The 23,765-nt window shown below is 48.2% G+C and overlaps 1 protein-coding gene across 1 annotated transcript in view; it reads left to right on the top strand.

Moving 5' to 3' along the window:
* The first annotated feature begins 5,093 nt into the window (after positions 1-5,093).
* LOC128706602 (uncharacterized) overlaps positions 5,094-23,765 on the top strand; it is a 109,221-nt gene continuing 90,549 nt past the window's right edge. The window contains exons 1-3 of the mRNA XM_070089927.1: positions 5,094-5,273; positions 5,425-5,644; positions 7,034-7,339. Of these exons, the coding sequence (XP_069946028.1) occupies positions 5,094-5,273; positions 5,425-5,644; positions 7,034-7,339 (706 nt within the window). The remainder of the gene's footprint in view (positions 5,274-5,424; positions 5,645-7,033; positions 7,340-23,765) is intronic.

Genomic DNA, 23,765 nt, shown 5'->3' with positions numbered 1-23,765 from the left:
CACAAACGCGGATGGAATAACGAATAAACATGAGGAGTGGAACGAAAGAATCAGTGAAAAATCCCCAGACATCATAGCAGTCACAGAAACAAAACTCGCTGAGACAATAACAGACACAATCTTCCCAATGGGATATCAGATCCTGAGGAAAGATAGGAGTAGAGGGGGAGGAGGGGTTGCACTGCTCATAAAACACCGATGGGGATTTGAGGAAATGGAAGGCATGGACATGATTGGAGAAAGAGACTACATTGTAGGTACAATTCAGTCCGGAGAACCTAAAGTAGTCATTGGAGTGATGTATAACCCACCACAGAACTGCAGGAGGCCAAGAGAGGAGTACGAAGAAAACAACAGGGTGATGGTGGACACACTGGCTGAGGTGGCAAGAAGAGCTCACTCGAGCAGAGCAAAGTTACTGGTAATGGGCGATTTCAACCACAGGGAGATCGACTGGGAAAACCTGGAGCCACATGGGGGTCCCGAAACATGGAGAGCCAAGATGATGGATGTGGTACTTGAAAACCTCATGCATCAACATGTCAGGGACACAACCAGAGAGAGAGGGGAGGATGAGCCAGCAAGACTGGATCTTGTGTTCACCCTGAGCAGTTCAGACATTGAGGACATCACTTACGAGAGGCCCCTTGGAGCTAGCGATCATGTGGTGCTGAGTTTTGATTATATAGTAGAATTATAAGTGGAGAAGGTAACAGGAACTGAAGGGGTCAGGCCAAACTATAAAAGGGGGGACTACACAGGTATGAGAAACTTCCTGCAGGAGGTTCAGTGGGACAGAGAAATGGTAGGAAAATCAGTAAACGAGATGATGGAATATGTGGCAACAAAGTGCAAGGAGGCAGAGGAAAGTTTTGTTCCCAAGGGAAACAGAAATAATAGGAAGACCAAAACGAGTCCTTGGTTTACCCGAAGGTGTAGGGAGGCAAAAACTAAGTGCAACAGAGAATGGAAAAGGTACAGGAGGCATAGGACCCAGGAAAACAAGGAGATTAGTAGAAGAGCCAGAAACGAGTATGCACAGATGAGGGAGGCCCAGTGACAGTATGAAAACGACATAGCATCGAAAGTCAAATCTGACCCGAAACTGCTGTATAGCCACATTAGGAGGAAGACAACAGTCAAGGACCAGGTGATAAGGCTGAGGAAAGAAGGTGGAGAACTCACAAGAAACGATCAAGAGGTATGTGAGGAGCTCAACACGAGATTTAAGGAAGTATTTACAGTAGAGTCAGGAAGGACTCTGGGGGGACAGACCAGATGGGGACACCAGCAAGGAATACACCAACAGGTGTTGGACGACATACATACAGATGAGGAGGAGGTGAAGAAACTGCTAAGGGACATCGATACCTCAAAGGCAATGGGACCGGACAACATCTCCCCGTGGGTCCTTAGAGAGGGAGCAGATATGTTGTGCGTGCCACTTACCACAATCTTCAACACGTCCCTGGAAACTGGGCAACTACCTGAGGTATGGAAGACGGCAAATGTAGTTCCCATTTTTAAAAAAGGAGACAGAAAAGAGGCACTAAACTATAGACCTGTGTCATTGACGTGTATAGTATGCAAAATTATGGAGAAGATTATCAGGAGGAGAGTGGTGGAGCACCTGGAACGGAACAAGAGTATAAATGCCAACTAGCACGGATTCATGGAAGGCAAATCCTGTGTCACAAACCTTCTGGAGTTTTATGATAAAATAACAGAAGTAAGACACGAGAGAGAGGGGTGGGTTGATTGCATCTTCTTGGACTGCAAGAAGGCCTTTGACACAGTTCCTCACAAGAGATTAGTGCAGAAGCTAGAGCATCAGGCGCATATAACAGGAAGGGCACTGCAATGGATCAGAGAATACCTGACAGGGAGACAACAACGAGTCATGGTACGTAATGATGTATCACAGTGGGCACCTGTGACGAGCGGGGTCCCACAGGGGTCGGTCCTAGGACCAGTGCTATTTTTGGTATATGGGAACGACATGATGGAAGGGTTAGACTCAGAAGTGTCCCAGTTTGCAGATGATGTGAAGTTAATGAGGAGAATTAAATCTGATGAGGACCAGGCAGGACTTCAAAGAGACCTGGACAGACTGGACACCTGGTCCAGCAAATGGCTTCTCGAATTTAATCCTGCCAAATGCAAAGTCATGAAGATAGGGGAAGGGCACAGAAGACCACAGACCGAGTATAGGCTAGGTGGCCAAAGACTGCAAACCTCACTCAAGGAGAAAGATCTTGGGGTGAGTATAACACCGAGCATGTCTCCGGAAGCACACATCAACCAGATAACTGCTGCAGCATTTGGGCGCCTGGCAAACCTGAGAACAGCATTCCGATACCTTAGTAAGGAATCGTTCAAGACACTGTACACCGTGTATGTCAGGCCCATACTGGAGTATGCAGCACCTGTTTGGAACCCGCACTTGATAAAGCACGTCAAGAAACTAGAGAAAGTACAAAGGTTTGCGACAAGGTTAGTTCCAGAGCTAAGGGGAATGTCCTATGAAGAAAGATTAAGGGAAATCGGCCTGACGACACTGGAGGACAGAAGGGTCAGGGGAGACATGATAACGACATATAAAATACTGCGTGGAATAGACAAGGACAAAGACAGGATGTTCCAGGGAGGGGACACAGAAACAAGAGGCCACAATTGGAAGTTGAAGACACAAATGAGTCAGAGAGATATTAGGAAGTATTTCTTCATAGAGTTGTAAGGCAGTGGAATAGCCTAGAAAATGACGTAGTGGAGGCAGGAACCATACACAGTTTTAAGACGAGGTTTGATAAAGGTCATGGAGCGGGGAGAGAGAGGGCCCAGTAGCAACCGGTGAAGATGCGGGGCCAGGAGCTAAGACTCGACCCCTGCAACCACAAATAGGTGAGTACAAATAGGTGAGTGAGTACACACACACACACACACACACACACACACACACACACATACACACACACACAAAGCCACTTCATCGGCCTTTCCAATCAAATAATTATGTAAATATTTGTTCCTGGAGTAAGTAGGTGACCTCGTTAATTCCAAGATTTAGAGAGAGAGGGGGGAGAGGCAGGACATGTCACAGTGTGTTCCACAAATTTTCTTAATATTACTTAACTACGAGGGTTGGTGAGGACAAAAACTGTTCACTAACATAGTACTACCTATAACATATTAGTACAAGTAAGCCAACTTCTCCATAGAAGTGAATATAAGCAAAATCAGTGATGTTTAACAGTGTTTTGGTGAACAATTTGGTGAGGGGAGGGGACAGCTGCGGGCCTTAGGAGTGACGTCACTATTGCCTTCACAGTGAGCATCTAATATTATATCTCTTTGGGTCCTTGTACTAACATCTGGCTGCTTTATAACAGTGATTTGTACAACTGTAACATAGTGATTTGTGCTAACATCTTTCTGTAGTGAAAACGTGGATAACATTAACAATTGTTTATTAAGTGATAGTGAGAAGGCAACACTCAGCTTGCCGGCCCACAGCCTGTCCTCACCTTCCCTCACTACCCACCCCATTATAAACATCCTCACGATACCACCACCCACCCTCTCTCTCCTGTGAACTTCACTGTAAACCTACAAAGCTTCCTCTGTGATGACTTCACATCGCAAAATAGCAAGAATATCTTCCCTATCTGGCTATTGTCCCAGTAGATACTGCAGTGTTTGTGGGTATACTACAAGGGACACAATACTTCTTAAATGTAAGGAACCTACTTGTTCCAACTACTGCCACACAGATTGCATTCCAGAAGTGAAATTTTGTTGTAGCCAGGTAGAAAATCTCAGAAAATTGAAGGATATCCATAATCCTGTTGTTTATGTGGAAACAATCCTGGAGCTACAAGAGGAAGGTTCAGAAGTACCTCAGGGACTTCTCTCCAAAGATCAAGACTGCCCTCATGGGATGTGTTGTCAAGTCGCAGCTAAGATAATCCATCACAGGGAAGCACCCCATGAGCTACTCAAATCATTAGATAACCTTCAAGCTATTGCAGAAGGCCAGTGCAAGTCTACATCAACTGACAAGCTGCTCAGCTGATGGTGACACTATTGACAAAGACTGGAAGTCCCACACTGAGCTCAACTCAGAGGTATATAATTGGTGGAATTCTGTCATTACTAAGGCTCCACAGTTAGACAGAGCTCAAAACACTACATTTGGAAATTCTGGCACAATTCCTCTGACTACCACAGAGAGAACAGATCCTCTTCCCAGCAACGAAGAAAGCCTTGGAGCTGCTAATTCTCCTACAACTGACATTACATGCTCAGCACCTGCCAGTAAACTGGACAGCGCTAATACCATCTCTGATCCTACACCTGTCAGCACACCTGCCGACACTATTCCAACATCTGGCAGCAGTGCTTCATCGGCAAGTACTGGTCAGGTTTTTCTTCACCAGTGATTGGTGCAGTTAATAATCAGGGAACTATCACTGCACCCGAACAGCTGCTGCACCAAAGTAGGGACACATCTGTCAGAACTGTACTGGGGCGTGGTAGAGGATGTGATAGAGGACGTGGAAGAGGACGTGGAGGAGGAAGACATCCACAGCCGTCTCACCTTCCACCACCACAGTCCCAGGAAAACGTTCATCGGATACACAGTCATCAGGCTTATCAGCGGCAGAATCTGCTGACAAATCAGCAGCAAAACACAGGAAGTGCAACAAATAGGAGTCCACCCTCCCAGGCATCTAGGCAGTGCTCTTGCTGTCACAGGAGGGGGCACACCACTAACAACTACCTGCAAGATACCAGGTGCAATTACTGCCACAAGAAAGGACATCACGAGGACCAGTGTCAGAAGACAAAGGAACTTGACAGACAGGACCACCTGTTTAGAGACCTGCTCTCGGAACAAACCAGCAGGATCTCTGAACTGGTGAGCACTCTCAGGCATCACCCACTCAGCTACTCCCATCTCAGCCCAGCAGGTGGCATTGTGCCTTATATAAGATCACAGATCTACATCCAAGCAGCTGCCTTGGTGCCCTACCTCTCTCAAGGGCAGGCACCTTACATGCCTTACACACTCACCAGCTCAAGCTGAACACATCATGAGGAACCAGTCTGTCAGCATCCTGTCGGCCAACAGTAGAGGTTTCATTACCAATGTTGGAGAGCTCACACATTGTTTTGTAAACACTCGACGTCTCGACATGATAGCTGTTGTTGAAACATTTTTGGACGACAGGACTCCAGAAAATTTTGCAAGAATTGCTGGCTACACCTCAAGGGCAAGGATGAGGTGTTGCTGCGTGCTTCTCTAAAAGTGTTCATGCCCTGCACATTGATGTTGCCATCCCTACTCATCGTGAAATGATGTTCTTCAAGCTATGCATAAACACTAGTACCTCTGTACTAGTATGTACATTGTACACACCTCAGTGGCAACACACAGACCCCACCCTCTTCCTAATAGAAAATATGGACTCCCTTCTGCTCCAACACAACTGTCAACATATCATAATTGTTGGTGACCTCAACCATCATATACAGAGGGATTTTGATGACCTTCGTGCAGTATTTGACATGAGAAACTTTGTTGATTTTCCTGCTCGCATCTCTGGCTCCTCCCTTGGCCCAGTAGTGAGTGATCCGGCAGAAGGTATAGTCACTTGTCAACCCCAGGGATATGTTGGATCGTCTGACCAAAAGGCTGCTTTTGCGACACAGGATCCCAGCAGAACTAGGTGAGGAATCAACACGCCTGGCTATATGGGAAAGAGGTAATTGGCCATCCCTTTGCTTTGAGTTCGCTACTACCGATTGGAATGCTCTTCTCCAAGGGGATGTTGACAACCAAGTGAAAGCCTTCACTGGACGCATCCTTAATCTACAAGAACACGTCCCTCACTGGCAGTATGTGACAAAACTTACAGATCAGCCTTGGTGTGGCTTTCGTTGTAGAGAGGCTGCTACTGCTAAGTACAAGACATGGCGAAGGTACAAGAGAAATCCTACCACCTATATAACAGGAACTTGCACAGACAAGCTTGTAGGCATATGGGTGAAGCTCAAAAGTTGGCCATCATTAAATAGAATTTGGGCACAAAAAGAAAGCTAGCATCAGGTAGAGTAGACTCCAAAAGCTGGTGGTCGCTGGTCAAGGACAGACAAGGTTATCTGCCTGATGAACTCATTCCACCTCTAAATCAAGAGGATGGGACCACATCTACAAGTAGTCAAGAGAAAGCGGACCTCTTTGCCGAACACTTTGCTACCAAAATGCAAGTTTCTGATCCAGCAAGGGACCCTTCTTGGCTAGCTGCAAGAACTGTGCCAAAACTGTCAGTGGTGACAATCAGGTAGGAGGAGGTGCGTTTCCTTCTTAAATCGCTTGACCAAGAAAAGGTTGTGGCCCCAGACAAGATGAGCATAAGATTGCTGAGAAGATGTGCAAGCCAACTAGCAGCACCTGTAACTCGCCTCTTTCAGCACTGCCTAGTACAGTGTAAATGGCCTTCTCTGTGGAAGAGCAGAGCAGAAATCAACAAGTACAGACCACTGTCACTCCTGTTAATCACTGGCAAGATCCTTGAGACAATAATCTCAAGACAAATGACAGAGTTTTATGACTATCACTCACTTCTTTGTGACCATCAATATGGCTTTAGGAAAGGTTACTCTACTGCTGATCTGTTGTTAAACCTCTCCACTAAATGGCACCAGTCACTGGATGAATCCAGAGTGAGCTTTGTGGTATATTGCTCGTGCTTTCAACCGAGAGTGGCACCAGGGCCTCTTGGCAAAACTGCAAGCACTGGGAATTGCAGGCTCTATGCTATGTCTCCCCAGTGATTATGTTCATGGTAAATCTCTAAGGGCAGTCCTCAATGCAACAGAATGAGCAAGACATCATATTGGAGCAAGTGTTCCACCAGGAAGTCTGCTGGGACCATTGTTTTGGAATGTTTACTTCAATAACCTTCTTCATCTCATCCCGGAATCCCATGCATATGAAGACGACTGTACTCTGACATTTACTTATCCAAAGAAGAAATGCCAGCTGCTCTAAGCTACATCAATCACCAGCTAAGAGCTATATCAGCTTTCGGAAACGGATGGCAGGTAACATTTGCTCCTGAGAAAACACAAATGATGATGGTGTCTAGGCAGCATGATGGTAATGCCGGAGCAGTAGTCAGTATGAATGGGGGAGTGTTGGTACCTGGGAAAGAAGTTGATATCCTTGGGGTGAAGTTTGACTTCAAACTGACCATGAAGAACCACGTTGTAAATCTTGCAAACAAGGCAGCCAGGAAGCTTACAGCACTTCGACATATATCGCATCTGCCTGACAGTAGGAGATGCAAGATTCTGTACAAGGCACTAATATGCTCACACCTTGAGTATGCTCCACTTTCTTGGTTTGCCTGCCCCCTTCCCCTCTCATCTGCAACTGCTTGACAGAGTAGAGAACAGAGCAAGACGTCTCATCTCTCACCTGGACCCATCCTGGATAGATCTGTCATTTCAGCAGAGCCTTCAACACAGGAAGGATGTGGGTGGCTTTACTGTTATATACAAGGCCAACATTGTGAAAGTACCACACTAGGCTTCACTTCGAGGACAGAGTGAAGCAAGCTTCTATACCACAAAACAGGCAGAAAGCAGCAACTTCACTCTGGCTGTACCCTTCTCCAGAACATCACTTCATCTGAGATCATTAATCCCCAGGATGACTCGAGTATGGAACACACTGGCACAGCATTATAATGTCGACGAGATAAAGCCAGTAGATCAAATGAAAATGCTGGCCCACAGATGGCTCCAACTTCATCCTGTACCCTACTTGTACGTTTCATAAGAATAAAAATTGCTTTCAAATGAGCTGATGTATGTTGCATCTCTTAGCTTGTCAATAAAGTTAGGAATCCTTAACTTGTAAATAGCTTGTCAGCAAAATAAGAGATCCTTTCCCTAAGAGAGAGAGAGAGAGAGAGAGAGAGAGAGAGAGAGAGAGAGAGAGAGAGAGAGAGAGAGAGAGAGAGAGAGAGAGAGAGAGAGAGAGAGAGAGAGAGAGTGAGTGAGTTAGGCCGTATTTATTCACTTTCTGATTTTGCAGATGGTGAGCATATGTTCTTAACTTCTAATTGTTGTGTCAATGTGACACTGAATAAATTCACATATCGTACTAAATACATACACAACCACCCTCCCACACACCACCACCACCACACACCACCACACACCACCACCACACACCACCACCACACACCACCACCACACACCACCACCACACACCACCACCACACACCACCACCACACACCACCACCTCCACCACACACCACCACCACACACCACCACCATACACCGCCACCACACACCACCACCACACACCACCACCACACACCACCAACACACACCTCCACCACACACCACCACCACACACCACCACCACACACCACCACCACACACCACCACCACACACCACCACCACACACCACCAACACACACCACCACCACACACCACCACCACACACCACCACCACACACCACCACCACACACCACCACCACACACCACCACCACACACCACCACCACACACCACCACCACACACCACCACCACACACCACCACCACACACCTCCACCACACACCACCACCACACACCACCACCACACACCACCACCACACACCACCACCACACACCACCACCACACACCACCACTACACATCTCCACTACACCCCACCACAACACACCTGCACCAAACACCACCACCACACACCACCACCACACACCACCACCATACACCACCACACACTCACCACCCACCTACCACACACCCTCCACACACCAACCATACACCTACCACACACCAACCACACATCCACCACACACCACCACCATACACCCCCCACACATCAACCATACACCTACAACAGACCAACCACGCACCCACCACACACCAACCACACACCACCACCACACACCCTCCACACACCAACCATACACCTACCACACACCAACCACACATCCACCACACACCACCACCATACACCCCCACACATCAACCATACACCTACAACAGACCAACCACACACCAACCACACACCACCACCACGCACCCTCCACACACCAACCATACACCACCACCACACACTCTCCACACACCAACCATACACCTACAACAGACCAACCACGCACCCACCACACACCAACCACACACCACCACCATACACCCTCCACACACCAACCATACACCACCACCACACACCCTCCACACACCAACCATACACCACCACCACACACACTCCATACACCAACCATACACCTACAACAGACCAACCACGCACCCACCACACACCAACCACACACCACCACCACACACCCTCCACACACCAACCATACACCACCACCACCACACTCCACACACCAACCATACATCTACAACAGACCAACCACGCACCCACCACACACTAACCACACACCACCACCACACACCACCACCACACACCACCACCACACACCACCACCACACACCTCCACCACACACCACCACCACACACCACCACCACACACCACCACCACACACCACCACCTCCACCACACATCACCACCACACACCACCACCACACACCACCATTACACTACCACCACACACCACCACCACACACCACCAACACCACGCACCACAACCACACACCACCACCACACTGCCACCACATACCACCACCACACACCACCACCATACACCACCACCACACACCACCACCACCACCACACACCACCACCACACACCACCACCACACACCACCACCACACACCACCATCACACACCACCACCACACACCTCCACCACACACCGCCACCACACACCACCACCACACACCACCACCACCACCACCACCACACACCACCACCACACACCACCACCACACACCACCACCACACACCACCACCACACACCGCCACCACACACCACCACCACACACCACCACCACACACCACCACCACCACCACACACTACCACCACACACCACCACCACACACCACCACCACACCACCACCACAATACCACCATCACACACCACCACCACACACCACCACCACACACCACAACTATACACCACCACACACCACCACCACTACACCACCACACACAACCACCACCACACCACCACACACCACCACCACACACCACCACCACACACCACCACCATACACCACCACCAAACACCACCACCACACACCTCCACCACACACCACCACCACACACCTCCACCACACACCACCACCACACACCTCCACCACACACCACCACCACACACCACCACCACATCACCACCACCACACACCTCCACCACACACCACCACACACCACCACCACACACCTCTACCACATACCACCACCACATACCAACACCACGCACCACTACCACACACCTCAATCACACACCACCACCACACACATTCACCACACACCACCACCACACACCTCGATCACACACCACCACCACACACCTCCACCACACACTACCACACACCACCACCACACACCTCTACCACACACCACCACTACACACCACCACCGCACACAACCACCACACACCACCACCACACACCACCACACCTCCATCACACACCATCACCACACACCACCACCACACACCACCACTACACATCTCCACTACACACCACCACAACACACCTGCACCAAACACCACTACCACACACCACCACCACACACCACCACCATACACCACCACACACTCACCACCCACCTACCACACACCCTCCACACACCAACCATACACCTACCACACACCAACCACACAACCACCACACACCACCACCATACACCCCCCACACATCAACCATACACCTACAACAGACCAACCACGCACCAACCACGCACCCACCACACACCAACCACACACCACCACCACACACCCTCCACACACCAACCATACACCTACCACACACCAACCACACATCCACCACACACCACCACCATACACCCCCCACACATCAACCATACACCTACAACAGACCAACCACACACCACCACCACGCACCCACCACACACCAACCACACACCACCACCATACACCCTCCACACACCAACCATACACCACCACCACACACCCTCCACACACCAACCATACACCACCACCACACACTCTCCATACACCAACCATACACCTACAACAGACCAACCACGCACCCACCACACACCAACCACACACCACCACCACACACCCTCCACACACCAACCATACACCACCACCACCACACTCCACACACCAACCATACATCTACAACAGACCAACCACGCACCCACCACACACTAACCACACACCACCACCACACACCCTCCACACACCAACCACACACCACCACCACACACCCTCCACACATCAACCAAACACCTACAACAGACCAACCACGCACCCACCACACACCAACCACACACCACCACCACACAGCATCAGACACGCACCATACCTCCAACCATACACCCACCATACACCAACCACACACCAACCAAGCACCCACCACACACCAACCACACACCACCACACACCCTCCACACACCAACCATACACCACCACCACACACCCTCCACACACCAACCATACACCTACAACAGACCAACCACACACCCACCACACACCAACCACACACCACAACCACCACACACCAACCACACACCAACCACACACCACCACCACACACCCTCCACACACCAACCATACACCTACAACAGACCAACCACGCACCCACCACACACCAACCACACACCACCACCACACACCCTCCACACACCAACCACACACCACCACCACACACCACCACCATACACCACCACCACACACCACCACCACACACCACCATCACACACCACCACCACACACCTCCACCACACACCACCACCACACACCACCACCACACACCACCACCACACACCACCACCACACACCACCACCACACACCACCACCACACACCACCACCACACACCACCACCACACACCGCCACCACACACCACCACCACACACCACCACCACACACCACCACCACCACCACACACTACCACCACACACCACCACCACACACCACCACCACACCACCACCACAATACCACCATCACACACCACCACCACACACCACCACCACACACCACAACTATACACCACCACACACCACCACCACTACACCACCACACACAACCACCACCACGCCACCACACACCACCACCACACACCACCACCACACACCACCACCATACACCACCACCAAACACCACCACCACACACCTCCACCACACACCACCACCACACACCTCCACCACACACCACCACCACACACCTCCACCACACACCACCACCACACACCACCACCACATCACCACCACCACACACCTCCACCACACACCACCACACACCACCACCACACACCTCTACCACATACCACCACCACATACCAACACCACGCACCACTACCACACACCTCAATCACACACCACCACCACACACATTCACCACACACCACCACCACACACCTCGATCACACACCACCACCACACACCTCGATCACACACCACCACCACACACCACCACCACACCACCACACACCACCACTACACACCACCACCGCACACAACCACCACACACCACCACCACACACCACCACACCTCCATCACACACCATCACCACACACCACCACCACACACCACCACTACACATCTCCACTACACACCACCACCACACACCTGCACCACACACCACCACCACACACCTCAACCACACACCACCACCACACACCACCACACACTCACCACCCACCTACCACACACCCTCCACACACCAACCATACACCTACCACACACCAACCACACAACCACCACACACCACCACCATACACCCCCCACACATCAACCATACACCTACAACAGACCAACCACGCACCAACCACGCACCCACCACACACCAACCACACACCAGCACCACACACCCTCCACACACCAACCATACACCTACAACAGACCAACCACACACCAACCACACACCACCACCACACACCCTCCACACACCGACCATACACCTACAACAGACCAACCACACACCAACCACACACCACCACCACGCACCCTCCACACACCAACCATACACCACCTCCACCACACACTCTTCACACACCAACCATACACCTACAACAGACCAACCACGCACCCACCACACACCAACCACACACCACCACTATACACCCTCCACACACCAACCATACACCACCACCACACACCCTCCACACAAAAACCATACACCACCACCACACACTCTCCATACACCAACCATACACCTACAACAGACCAACCACGCACCCACCACACAACAACCACACACCACCACCACACACCCTCCACACACCAACCCTACACCACCACCACCACACTCCACACACCAACCATACATCTACAACAGACCAACCACGCACCCACCACACACTAACCACACACCACCACCACACACCCTCCACACACCAACCACACACCACCACCACACACCCTCCACACATCAACCAAACACCTACAACAGACCAACCACGCACCCACCACACACCAACCACACACCACCACCACACAGCATCAGACACGCACCATACCTCCAACCATACACCCACCATACACCAACCACACACCAACCAAGCACCCACCACACACCAACCACACACCACCACACACCCTCCACACACCAACCATACACCACCACCACACACCCTCCACACACCAACCATACACCTACAACAGACCAACCACACACCAACCACACACCACCACCACACACCACCACCACACACCTTCCACACACCAACCACACACCACCACCACACACCCTCCACACACCAACCATACACCTACAACAGACCAACCACGCACCCACCACACACCAACCACACACCACCACCACACACCCTCCACACACCAACCATACACCACCACCACACACCCTCCACACACCAACCACACACCACCACCACACACCCTCCACACACCAACCATACACCACCACCACACACCCTCCACACACCAACCATTCACCTACCACACACCAACCACACATCCACCACACACCAACCACACACCACCACACACCCTCCACACACCAACCATACACCACCACCACACACCCTCCACACACCAACCATACACCTACAACAGACCAACCACACACCCACCACACACCAACCACACACCACAACCACCACACACCAACCACACACCAACCACACACCACCACCACACACCCTCCACACACCAACCATACACCTACAACAGACCACCCACGCACCCACCACACACCAACCACACACCACCACCACACACCCTCCACACACCAACCATACACCACCACCACACACCCTCCACACACCAACCACACACCACCACCACACACCCTCCACACACCAACCACACACCACCACCACACACCCTCCACACACCAACCACACACCACCACCACACACCCTCCACACACCAACCATACACCTACAACAGACCAACCACGCACCCACCACACACCAACCACACACCACAACCACCACACACCAACCACACACCAACCACACACCACCACCACACACCCTCCACACACCAACCATACACCTACAACAGACCAACCACGCACCCACCACACACCAACCACACACCACCACCACACACCCTCCACACACCAACCATACACCACCACCACACACCCTCCACACACCAACCACACACCACCACCACACACCCTCCACACACCAACCACACACCACCCCCATACACCCTCCACACACCAACCATACATCTACAACAGACCAACCACGCACCCACCACACACCAACCACACACCACCACCACACTCCCTCCACACACCAACCATACACCACCACCACACACCCTCCACACACCAACCATTCACCTACCACACACCAACCACACATCCACCACACACCAACCACACACCACCACCACACACCCTCCACACACCAACCATACACCTACAACAGACCAACCACGCACCCACCACACACCAACCACACACCACCACCACCACACACCCTCCACACACCAACCACACACCACCACCACACACTCTCCACACACCAACCACACACCACCACCACACACCCTCCACACACCAACCACTCACCACCACCACACGCTCTCCACACACCAACCACACACCACCACCACACACCCTCCACACATCAACCATACACCTACAACAGACCAACCACGCACCAACCACGCACCCTCCACACACCAACCACACACCACCACCACACAGCATCAGACACGCACCATAACTCCAACCATACACCCACCACACACCAACCACACACCAACCACGCACCAACTACACACCAACTACATACCCACCACACACCAACCACTACCCACCACACACCCACCACATACCCACCACACACCTACCACACAGCTACCACATACCCACCATACACCCACCACACACCTACCACATACCCACCACATATCCACCCAACACCAACCACACACCCTCCACACACCAACCACATACCAACCACACACCTACCACATACCCACCACACGCCCACTACACACCTACCACATACCCACCACATATCCACCACACACCCAGTACATACCAACCACACATCAACCACACACCAACCACACATCAACCACACTCCTACCACACACCAAGCACACACCAACCACAAGCCCACCACACACCCACCACATACCCACGACACACCTACCACACACTCACCAGAAACCCACCACACACCTACCACATACCCACCACATACCCACCACACACCCACCACATATCAACCACACATCAACCACACACCAACCACACTCCTGTCATGTGGGGTTCGAAACGTGGATGGGGTAAAAACACTCACGTTGGATGTTCTAGTATATTGGATGGAATATAGGGGGGAACACCAAGCCTTGAACCTGCCGCCTCTCTAACTCCTCTTGAACTGTCCCTCCCAGTGCCTCGGAGGGTAGCGGCATTCAAAACATGCTAGGGTCAGCTGAACAGTGAATAACAAGTGATTCACACAGACGGTTGGTAGTGAGTCATACTATTGGTAACTGGTTACTGGTAACTGGTTACTAGGAACTGATGCTACTGAGAGCTCGGCGACGCTAACGTATGTCATCCCGACATATAGCTAATACAACCTAGAGAGGCAGGTGTGCGGCTTGGGCTGATTCTATACAATGTCAAAGTACACAACAATTGAACATTATAACATAAGGAGAATATTGGAATGGAAGCTAACGTTATTTACTGTAATGAAACTGTAATGAAACTGTAATGCATTACAAGGTATGATATAGCACAACTCATCAAATGATACTCAACATTGGGATTACACAATAGAAGTGATAAAAAAAATTTGATCGATCGATTTGTGTTCACGTTAACATGGATGGGGTAAGAACACTCACGTAGGCTGGTTAGTACGTATAATTATAACGGAAAGTATGGGAAGAAGACGTGCTGCCCTGCCTCTCTGCTCTCTTTCTCAGACTGACCCACCAGTGCCTAGGGGGTGAGCGGCATTCAAAACATGCTAGGTCAGCTGAACAGTGAATAACAAGTGATTCACACAGACGGTTGGTAGTGAGTCATACTACTGGTAACTGGTTACTGGTACTACTGAGACACCAACCACGCACCAACCACACACCAACCACACACCTACCACACACCAAGCACACACCCACCACATACCCACCACATACCCACCACATACCTACCACACACCAACCACACACCAACCACAAACCCACCACACATCCACCACATACCCACCACACACCCACCACATACCCACCACACCTACCACATACCTACCACACATCCACCACACACCTACCACATACCCACCACATACCCACCACACCTACCACATACCTACCACACATCCACCACACATCTCCCACATACCCATCACACACCTACCACACACCCACACATCTCCAATATGAAGTTACCTACACCTGAATCCCAATCATCCCTCCCTGAATTGCGGCATTTAATTGGGTTTCTGGTCGCTAATGACAGCCTGACACCGACGTGGAGTCTAGCTGGCCTATTGTCCTCACAACCCGGATCCATCCAGGTTTTGTAAGAGGATGAATAACGGTAGACGTGTCGCATTGCTTCGTTGGTGTTAAGTGTATGTGTTTCGTTTCCTTGACGAGGTTGGTAATGAAGGTTTCCATTACTACTTTTCCATCGTTTCTGTCCTCAATAATTTTAATTTTCCTTGAAGATAAATGGTTCAGAGAACGAGAAGTTGGCAAACTAGACACTTGTGCAACACTTGCGTATCTTTATTGAGGAAACGTTTCGCCACACATTGGCTTCATCAGTCCAATGCAGCCACTATGTAGCGAAACGTTTCCACATTTATTTTACATTTATTTGTGATGTGACCCACATCACAAGCACAGTGACCCACACAGTGACCAATAAAGTGACTCACACAGTGATCTACATAGTAGCCCACACTGTGGCCCACATAGTGATCTAGACAGTGATTACATAGTGACCCACACAGTGATCTACATAGTGACTCACACAGTGACCCACACAGTGACCTACATAGTGACCCACACAGTGATCTACATAGTGACTCACACAGTGACCCACACAGTGACCTACATAGTGACTCACACAGTGATCTACATAGTGGCCCACACTGTGACCCACATAGTGATCCAGACAGTGATTACATAGTGACCCATACAGTGATCCACACAGTAACCCATACAATGACCCACACAGTGACTCACACAATGACCCACAGAATGGCCCACGGAATAACCCGCACAGTGACCCACACAGCAATCTACACAGTGACTTCCACAGTGACCCACACAGTGATCTATATAGTGACTCATACAGTGACCCACACAGTGACCCATACAATGACTCACACAGTGACCCACACAGTAACCCACAGAATGACCCACAGAATGACCCATATAGTGACCCATAGTATGACCCACACAGTGACCCACGTGTTCAACTCCACCTATACAAGAACTCCGAGAGATTCTCAACGGCTCAAAATTTCTAATTTCCTTTCAGAAATGCCAAAATCCTCATAATCCGCCACCTGCTGCAAAATAAAAAAAAATAAAAACTACCTCATTTATCTGACCTGATAATTTTGTTAAAAGTCAGTTTACCAACATCATTCAAGTTAATCTATATCATTTTAACATTTTAACATTCACGTCGTTGCTCTCACTATCAACAATTTATTTCAATGTAATAACCACTACAAACATTATAACAATTTGTCTTATATAATTAATAAAATTTATAATCTTAACCCAAATTGTTAATGTCAAAGATTGTAAACATAACAATATTCATGTAAACTAACTTAATTATTTGTAAGTTCAGTAGTTACAAGCTAAGTTTAAAGTTATCCGATATGCTGAGTATAATCATGGGCTTCCAACGGTGCCCCGCGGCCTGATCTCTAAAGCTCTCGCTTTACACTGCGAGGGTCTGTGTTCGATTCACAGCGAGGGTAGAAACATTGGGCGTGTTTCTTTACACCGGTTTTCTATGTTCACCCATCAGTAAAATGGGTGTCTGGGAGTTAGTCGACTGGTGTGAGTCGCATCCTAGGACAAGGTCCTAATTTGCCCGAAATGTTCTGCATAACAAGTGGCTTTCTATATAGTAGTATGTCATTGATGTCAGCTAGGACTGTATACCTTGTACATATACTTGTAGTAAATAAAGATATTATTATTATTATTATTATTATTATTTCAACAAACCGGCCGTATCCCACCAAGGCAGGGTGGCCCAAAAAGAAAAACGAAAGTTTCTCTTTTTAAATTTAGTAATTTATACGGGAGAAGGGGTTACTAGCCCCTTGCTCCTGGCATTTTAGTCGCCTTTTACAACACGCATGGCTTACGGAGGAAGAATTCTGTTCCACTTCCCCATGGAGATAAGAGGAAATAAAACAAAAACAAGAACTAGAAAGAAAATAAAAGAAAACCCAGAGGGGTATGTATATATATGCTTGTACATGTATGTGAAGTGTGACCTAAGTGTAAGTAGAAGTATTATTATTATTATTATTATTATTATTATTATTATTATTATTATTATTATTATTATTGTTGTTGTTGTTGTTGTTGTTGTTGTTGTTGTTATTGCTGTTATATTGATTCATTTTAGTCGTGTGGCTGGCAGATAGTAGGGAGCATATGGATTCATTAGTGATATCGTAAGGTTGGTTCCTTCACTGACTGTCTTTCATGTTTTAGGTCTAGGCAGCAAGGAGCACTCACTGTTATTTTTAATATTTATGTTAAAAGTTTCCTTGTATATTTTTAAAACTTTGCCAATTTCTTGCCTCGCTGGTTTGGATTGGTTTTACGCTGATGCGTTTGATTTCCTGTGGCTTCCTCATTTGTTCTTGTATTATCGTAACTAAATGATGTATGCAGTTTTTCACTGAGTGGCAGAAGTTTCTTGGCCCTACATATATTGCAACCATTGACCCTACGACACTGTAACTATTCATAACATCAATGTCGCTTTTCTACCTCTGTGCAACGCTAAAGTCCACCACTGTCGCTAGAAAATAATGGAGGCCGTGCTGCAGTATGCACACCTGCCCTCTGAGTGTCAACACTGCCTCTACAGGTTATTTGTTTGATGTGAGGCTCAGGCAGTATGCTAGGTTTTATGCGTACTCATAAGTCTGTCTTTCTGAATGAAGTCTGCAGCCCCTATCCTCTGTGTCCTGTGTTCTGGCTCTTTCTCCAATCTCCATAGCCTTGCATTGGCTGGGGATGAATTCAGTCTGACGAACCCTGCAGTTTGTCCAGATTAGAGATATATCTGACTCAGTTCCATCTGGTATGTCGTTCACATAATCCAGATACAGTACTGGCTCTAATACCGATCCTTGTGGTACCCCACTTGCTACTCTTCCCCATTTTGACATCTTTTTTGAGACAATTACTCTTTGTTTCCTTTCCCTAAGGTACTCTTTGATTCCACTGCCTGTTTCTCGAGTTTTTTCTAGTCTCATGTGGGATACAGTTTCAAATGCCTTCTTGCAGTCTAAGAAAATACAATTCATTCAGCCCTCTCTCACATCTGTTACTCTATCACGGAATTCCAAAATGTTGGTAAAATAAGCTTTATTTCCTCTGAATTCGTGCTGGTTATTGTTTATGAAACCACTTGTCTCCAAGTACTCTACTACTCTCCATCTGACTATCTTTGTTACCTTGCATGGTACACATGTCAGCAAAACTTGCCTGTAGATCAATACCTCTTGTCTCTCTCCTTTCTTAAATATTCGCAGAATTCCAGATCTCTGGCAATTGTCCTGTGTTAATTGTCTTGTTTTAGATCTTTCAGAATCCATGTCATGTTCCTCTGCCTTTGATGTATCCAACTCCATCAAAATCGTTTTAAAAGCATTTCGCAGATTTCTTTGTCATTTTCCATGAGCTCTCGTCTTTAGTCGAATTACCTGGTCTTTTGCTGTCATTTGTCTTCTGATATGGCTGTTAAGCAGTTGTGGTTCAGGCTTGGCTTTGGCTGCTATGTCATTCTCAAATCGTTGTATATTCATTTCAAGCTCATCTGCTCACATCTCTGTTCTCGTCTCTCATTTTCTTCCTATAGCTTTTCCTTGCTCTCATGTTCTCTTTTTGCCTCTCAGCATCTTTGAGTGAGCCAAAAGTTTTCTTTGCCTTTTCCATTTCCCATTCTTTGTCTAGGTATGAGGTCTTCCCCTGCCTTCCGAAATTTTCCAACTCCGTATTCTATCATCTCATCCTCTGACTTTCTTTCCAGTTCTCTTTTCTAATGCACAACATTCAAGAATTGTTCAATTCCTGCAGAGTTCCCTCTTCTACAGTCTGGCTCCTCGTGCCCTCCACTTGCCAATCTTTTCTCCATATTTAGTTCCTCAAGGTACTCTAAGTTCAGCACTGCGATCTAGCTGATATCCAGGAGGTTATCATCTTCCATGTCGAACGTACATGTGGTTAACACCAGGTCCATCCTTGCTGGCACATCTCCTCTCTCTCTATTGTAACCTTAACATGCTAACACAGAGTTTCCCTGGTCATCTCCGTCACCATAGCCCTCCACGCTTCCGGTCTCCCACGTGGATCCCAGTTCTCCCAGTCACTTTCTTTGTTGTTGAAATTACCCATTATAAGAATCTTTGCCTTGGCCCTATGTGCACTCCCGGCTGCATCAGCTGTGTGTCAACCATCGCTTTGCTATTCTCTGCATTTTCCTGCTATGGTCTCCTGTAGTTAGATGGCGGGTTGTGTATGAGTGCTACTTCAGGTCCCCCAACTGGAAAAATGGCATCTGATATCACGTCGGTCCTCTTTGTCTCTGTGATGGCTACAGTGTCTGGAATTCCTTCAGTTCATCCCTCTCATTAGCTTACAGATGAATGGTTCAGAGAACCGACACGTTGATAAATTAGACACATGTGCAACTCTTGGGTATCTTTATTCTCCTCCTGTTCTTCAAGTTTCTCCTATGTATGGACTGATGAAGCCACTGTGTGGCGAAACGTTTCCTCAATAAAGATACCCAAGAGTTGCACATGTGTCTAAATTATCAACCTCTCATTAGCTAACCGATCCGAGGTTTGTGAATCACACTCTGGGCTTACTTTCCCTTATCACACACTGGTTTATGTTGTCTACTTCCCCTTTATGTTGCTCACAAGACAGGTGTGTGGGAAGTAGCGCCGGGATTAGTGAGCGTGTCAAATCATTACCGGGTTTGTGTGTGTGTGATAAGCATATATACAAGTGCGTGTGTTTAAAGAGAGAGAGAGAGAGAGAGAGAGAGAGAGAGAGAGAGAGAGAGAGAGAGAGAGAGAGAGAGAGAGAGAGAGAGAGAGAGAGAGAGAGAGAGAGAGAGAGAGAGAGAGAGAGAAGAGAAGAAAGGAAAGGGGTGAAAGAACGTCAACATCATATCCAAAAGATATTTCAACTTCCAGGTAAAAAAAAAATAAAATGGGCCAAGTGTTTGGAAGAGCAATTATCAAAGTTGAGGCGGCCACTAAAAACGGCGACACATTCTTTAAAGTTCACACAGTAAAAAAAGATCAAAGTTGCATCGCGTATTTTACTTGCGAAATAATCTCTGGAAGAGAAAAAGAAAATATGAGGTGAGTGAATATTCAGTTTTCCCCGGCAAATATTCTTACTTGTTTGAGTGCTCTAATTAGCATACATGTGTATAATTAGCATACATGTGTATAATTACAGTTGCTTAATAAGTATTTATGTTTTTATGAGGGCATGTGGGTGTTTGTGTATGTGTGCTGTAGGTGCTTGTATGTAAATGTGTTTGTGCATCTTTGTAATCGTAGGTATTCACATGTGCATCTGTGCTCCTGTAGGTGTTTATAGGTATGTAAGTGTGCCTGTAGGTGTCTGTGTGTGTATGCGTTTCTCTCCGTTCACCAGAACTGTGATCAGAAGTGTGCAAGCTTCTCAGCAGCGAGTCACATACATGGCCAGAAAGGTACATACATACGCGTGCAACATGATTTTTTTATGACTACCAGCATTCATCTTCAGTTACGATTAATAATTGATTGAAGCCAGTTAGCAAGGCACCCAGAGAGAGTCACTCACCGGACGGTAGTTGAGAGGAAAAAAAAAGGAAACAGATATCTCAAGCGGTTGGCACTTCACAGTCCAATAGGTGAGCCTCAGCCGGCATGCTGGGCGCTCCTGCTGTCAGTGTTCGTGTGCACGAAAATATCTATACACAATACACAAATAACCCGCACATAAAAGAAAGAAGCTTACGACGACGTTTCGGTCCGACTTGGACCATTTACAAAGTCACACTAACCAGAAGTGGGGCAGGACGGCTATATATAGGCAGGAAGAGGTGGTGGTAGTAGTAGTAGTAGTAGTACAAGAATGGTATATAATACAGACAAGATGAAATTAAGACACATGTGCAACACCTACTTATAATTAGGTAACCTCGGAAAGGTAATTATTGCGTTACGTGGGCATAATACTCCATTTTTGGCACCAGTCCTTTTATATAAAATGAGTAGAATTCTTCATGGAAGACTCAGAATCTTAAATCTTGGTATATACATGTACTTGTAAACCGTGGGGTGGTATTGCTTATAGCTAGTGCACTGCCATATTAAATAACTTGTTTGTGCGGTATTATCGTGAGCCTTGAGAGTCATGCATCTCACGGTGTATGTCTCTCAGCGTATATATGCTTAGCGTTAATATTAGTCACTAAATTAGGATTGAAACATCTCTGACTGGTGGTGAACTAGAGGCATGCAGCCGTAATAACCCTTGTGTTATCTATAGGTTTTAGCCCCTCAAGGGAGGTTTCTTGACGTTGGTGAGGGGCTTTTGATCTAGGGAATTGGATATGTGCTCCAGTTCCCTGAATTAAGCCTGAATACCTTCCAACCCCCTCCCCCCACACACAGGCGCTGCATAATCCTACGGGCTTAGCGCTCCCCTTGATTGTAATAATAATAATAATAATAATAATAATGTGTGAATGCATGTACTCACCTAGTTGTGGTTGCAGGGATTGAGTCACAGCTCCTGGCCCCGCCTCTTCGCTTGCCGCTACTAAGTCACTCTTCCCGCTTCATGAGCTTTATCATACCTCTTCTTAAAGCTATGTATGGATCCTGCCTCCATTACATCACTTCCC

This window comes from Cherax quadricarinatus, chromosome 3 (genome assembly GCF_038502225.1).
Source record: "Cherax quadricarinatus isolate ZL_2023a chromosome 3, ASM3850222v1, whole genome shotgun sequence".
Classification (NCBI taxonomy): Eukaryota; Metazoa; Arthropoda; class Malacostraca; order Decapoda; family Parastacidae; genus Cherax; species Cherax quadricarinatus.
This window is presented reverse-complemented; position numbering and strand designations above follow the sequence as displayed.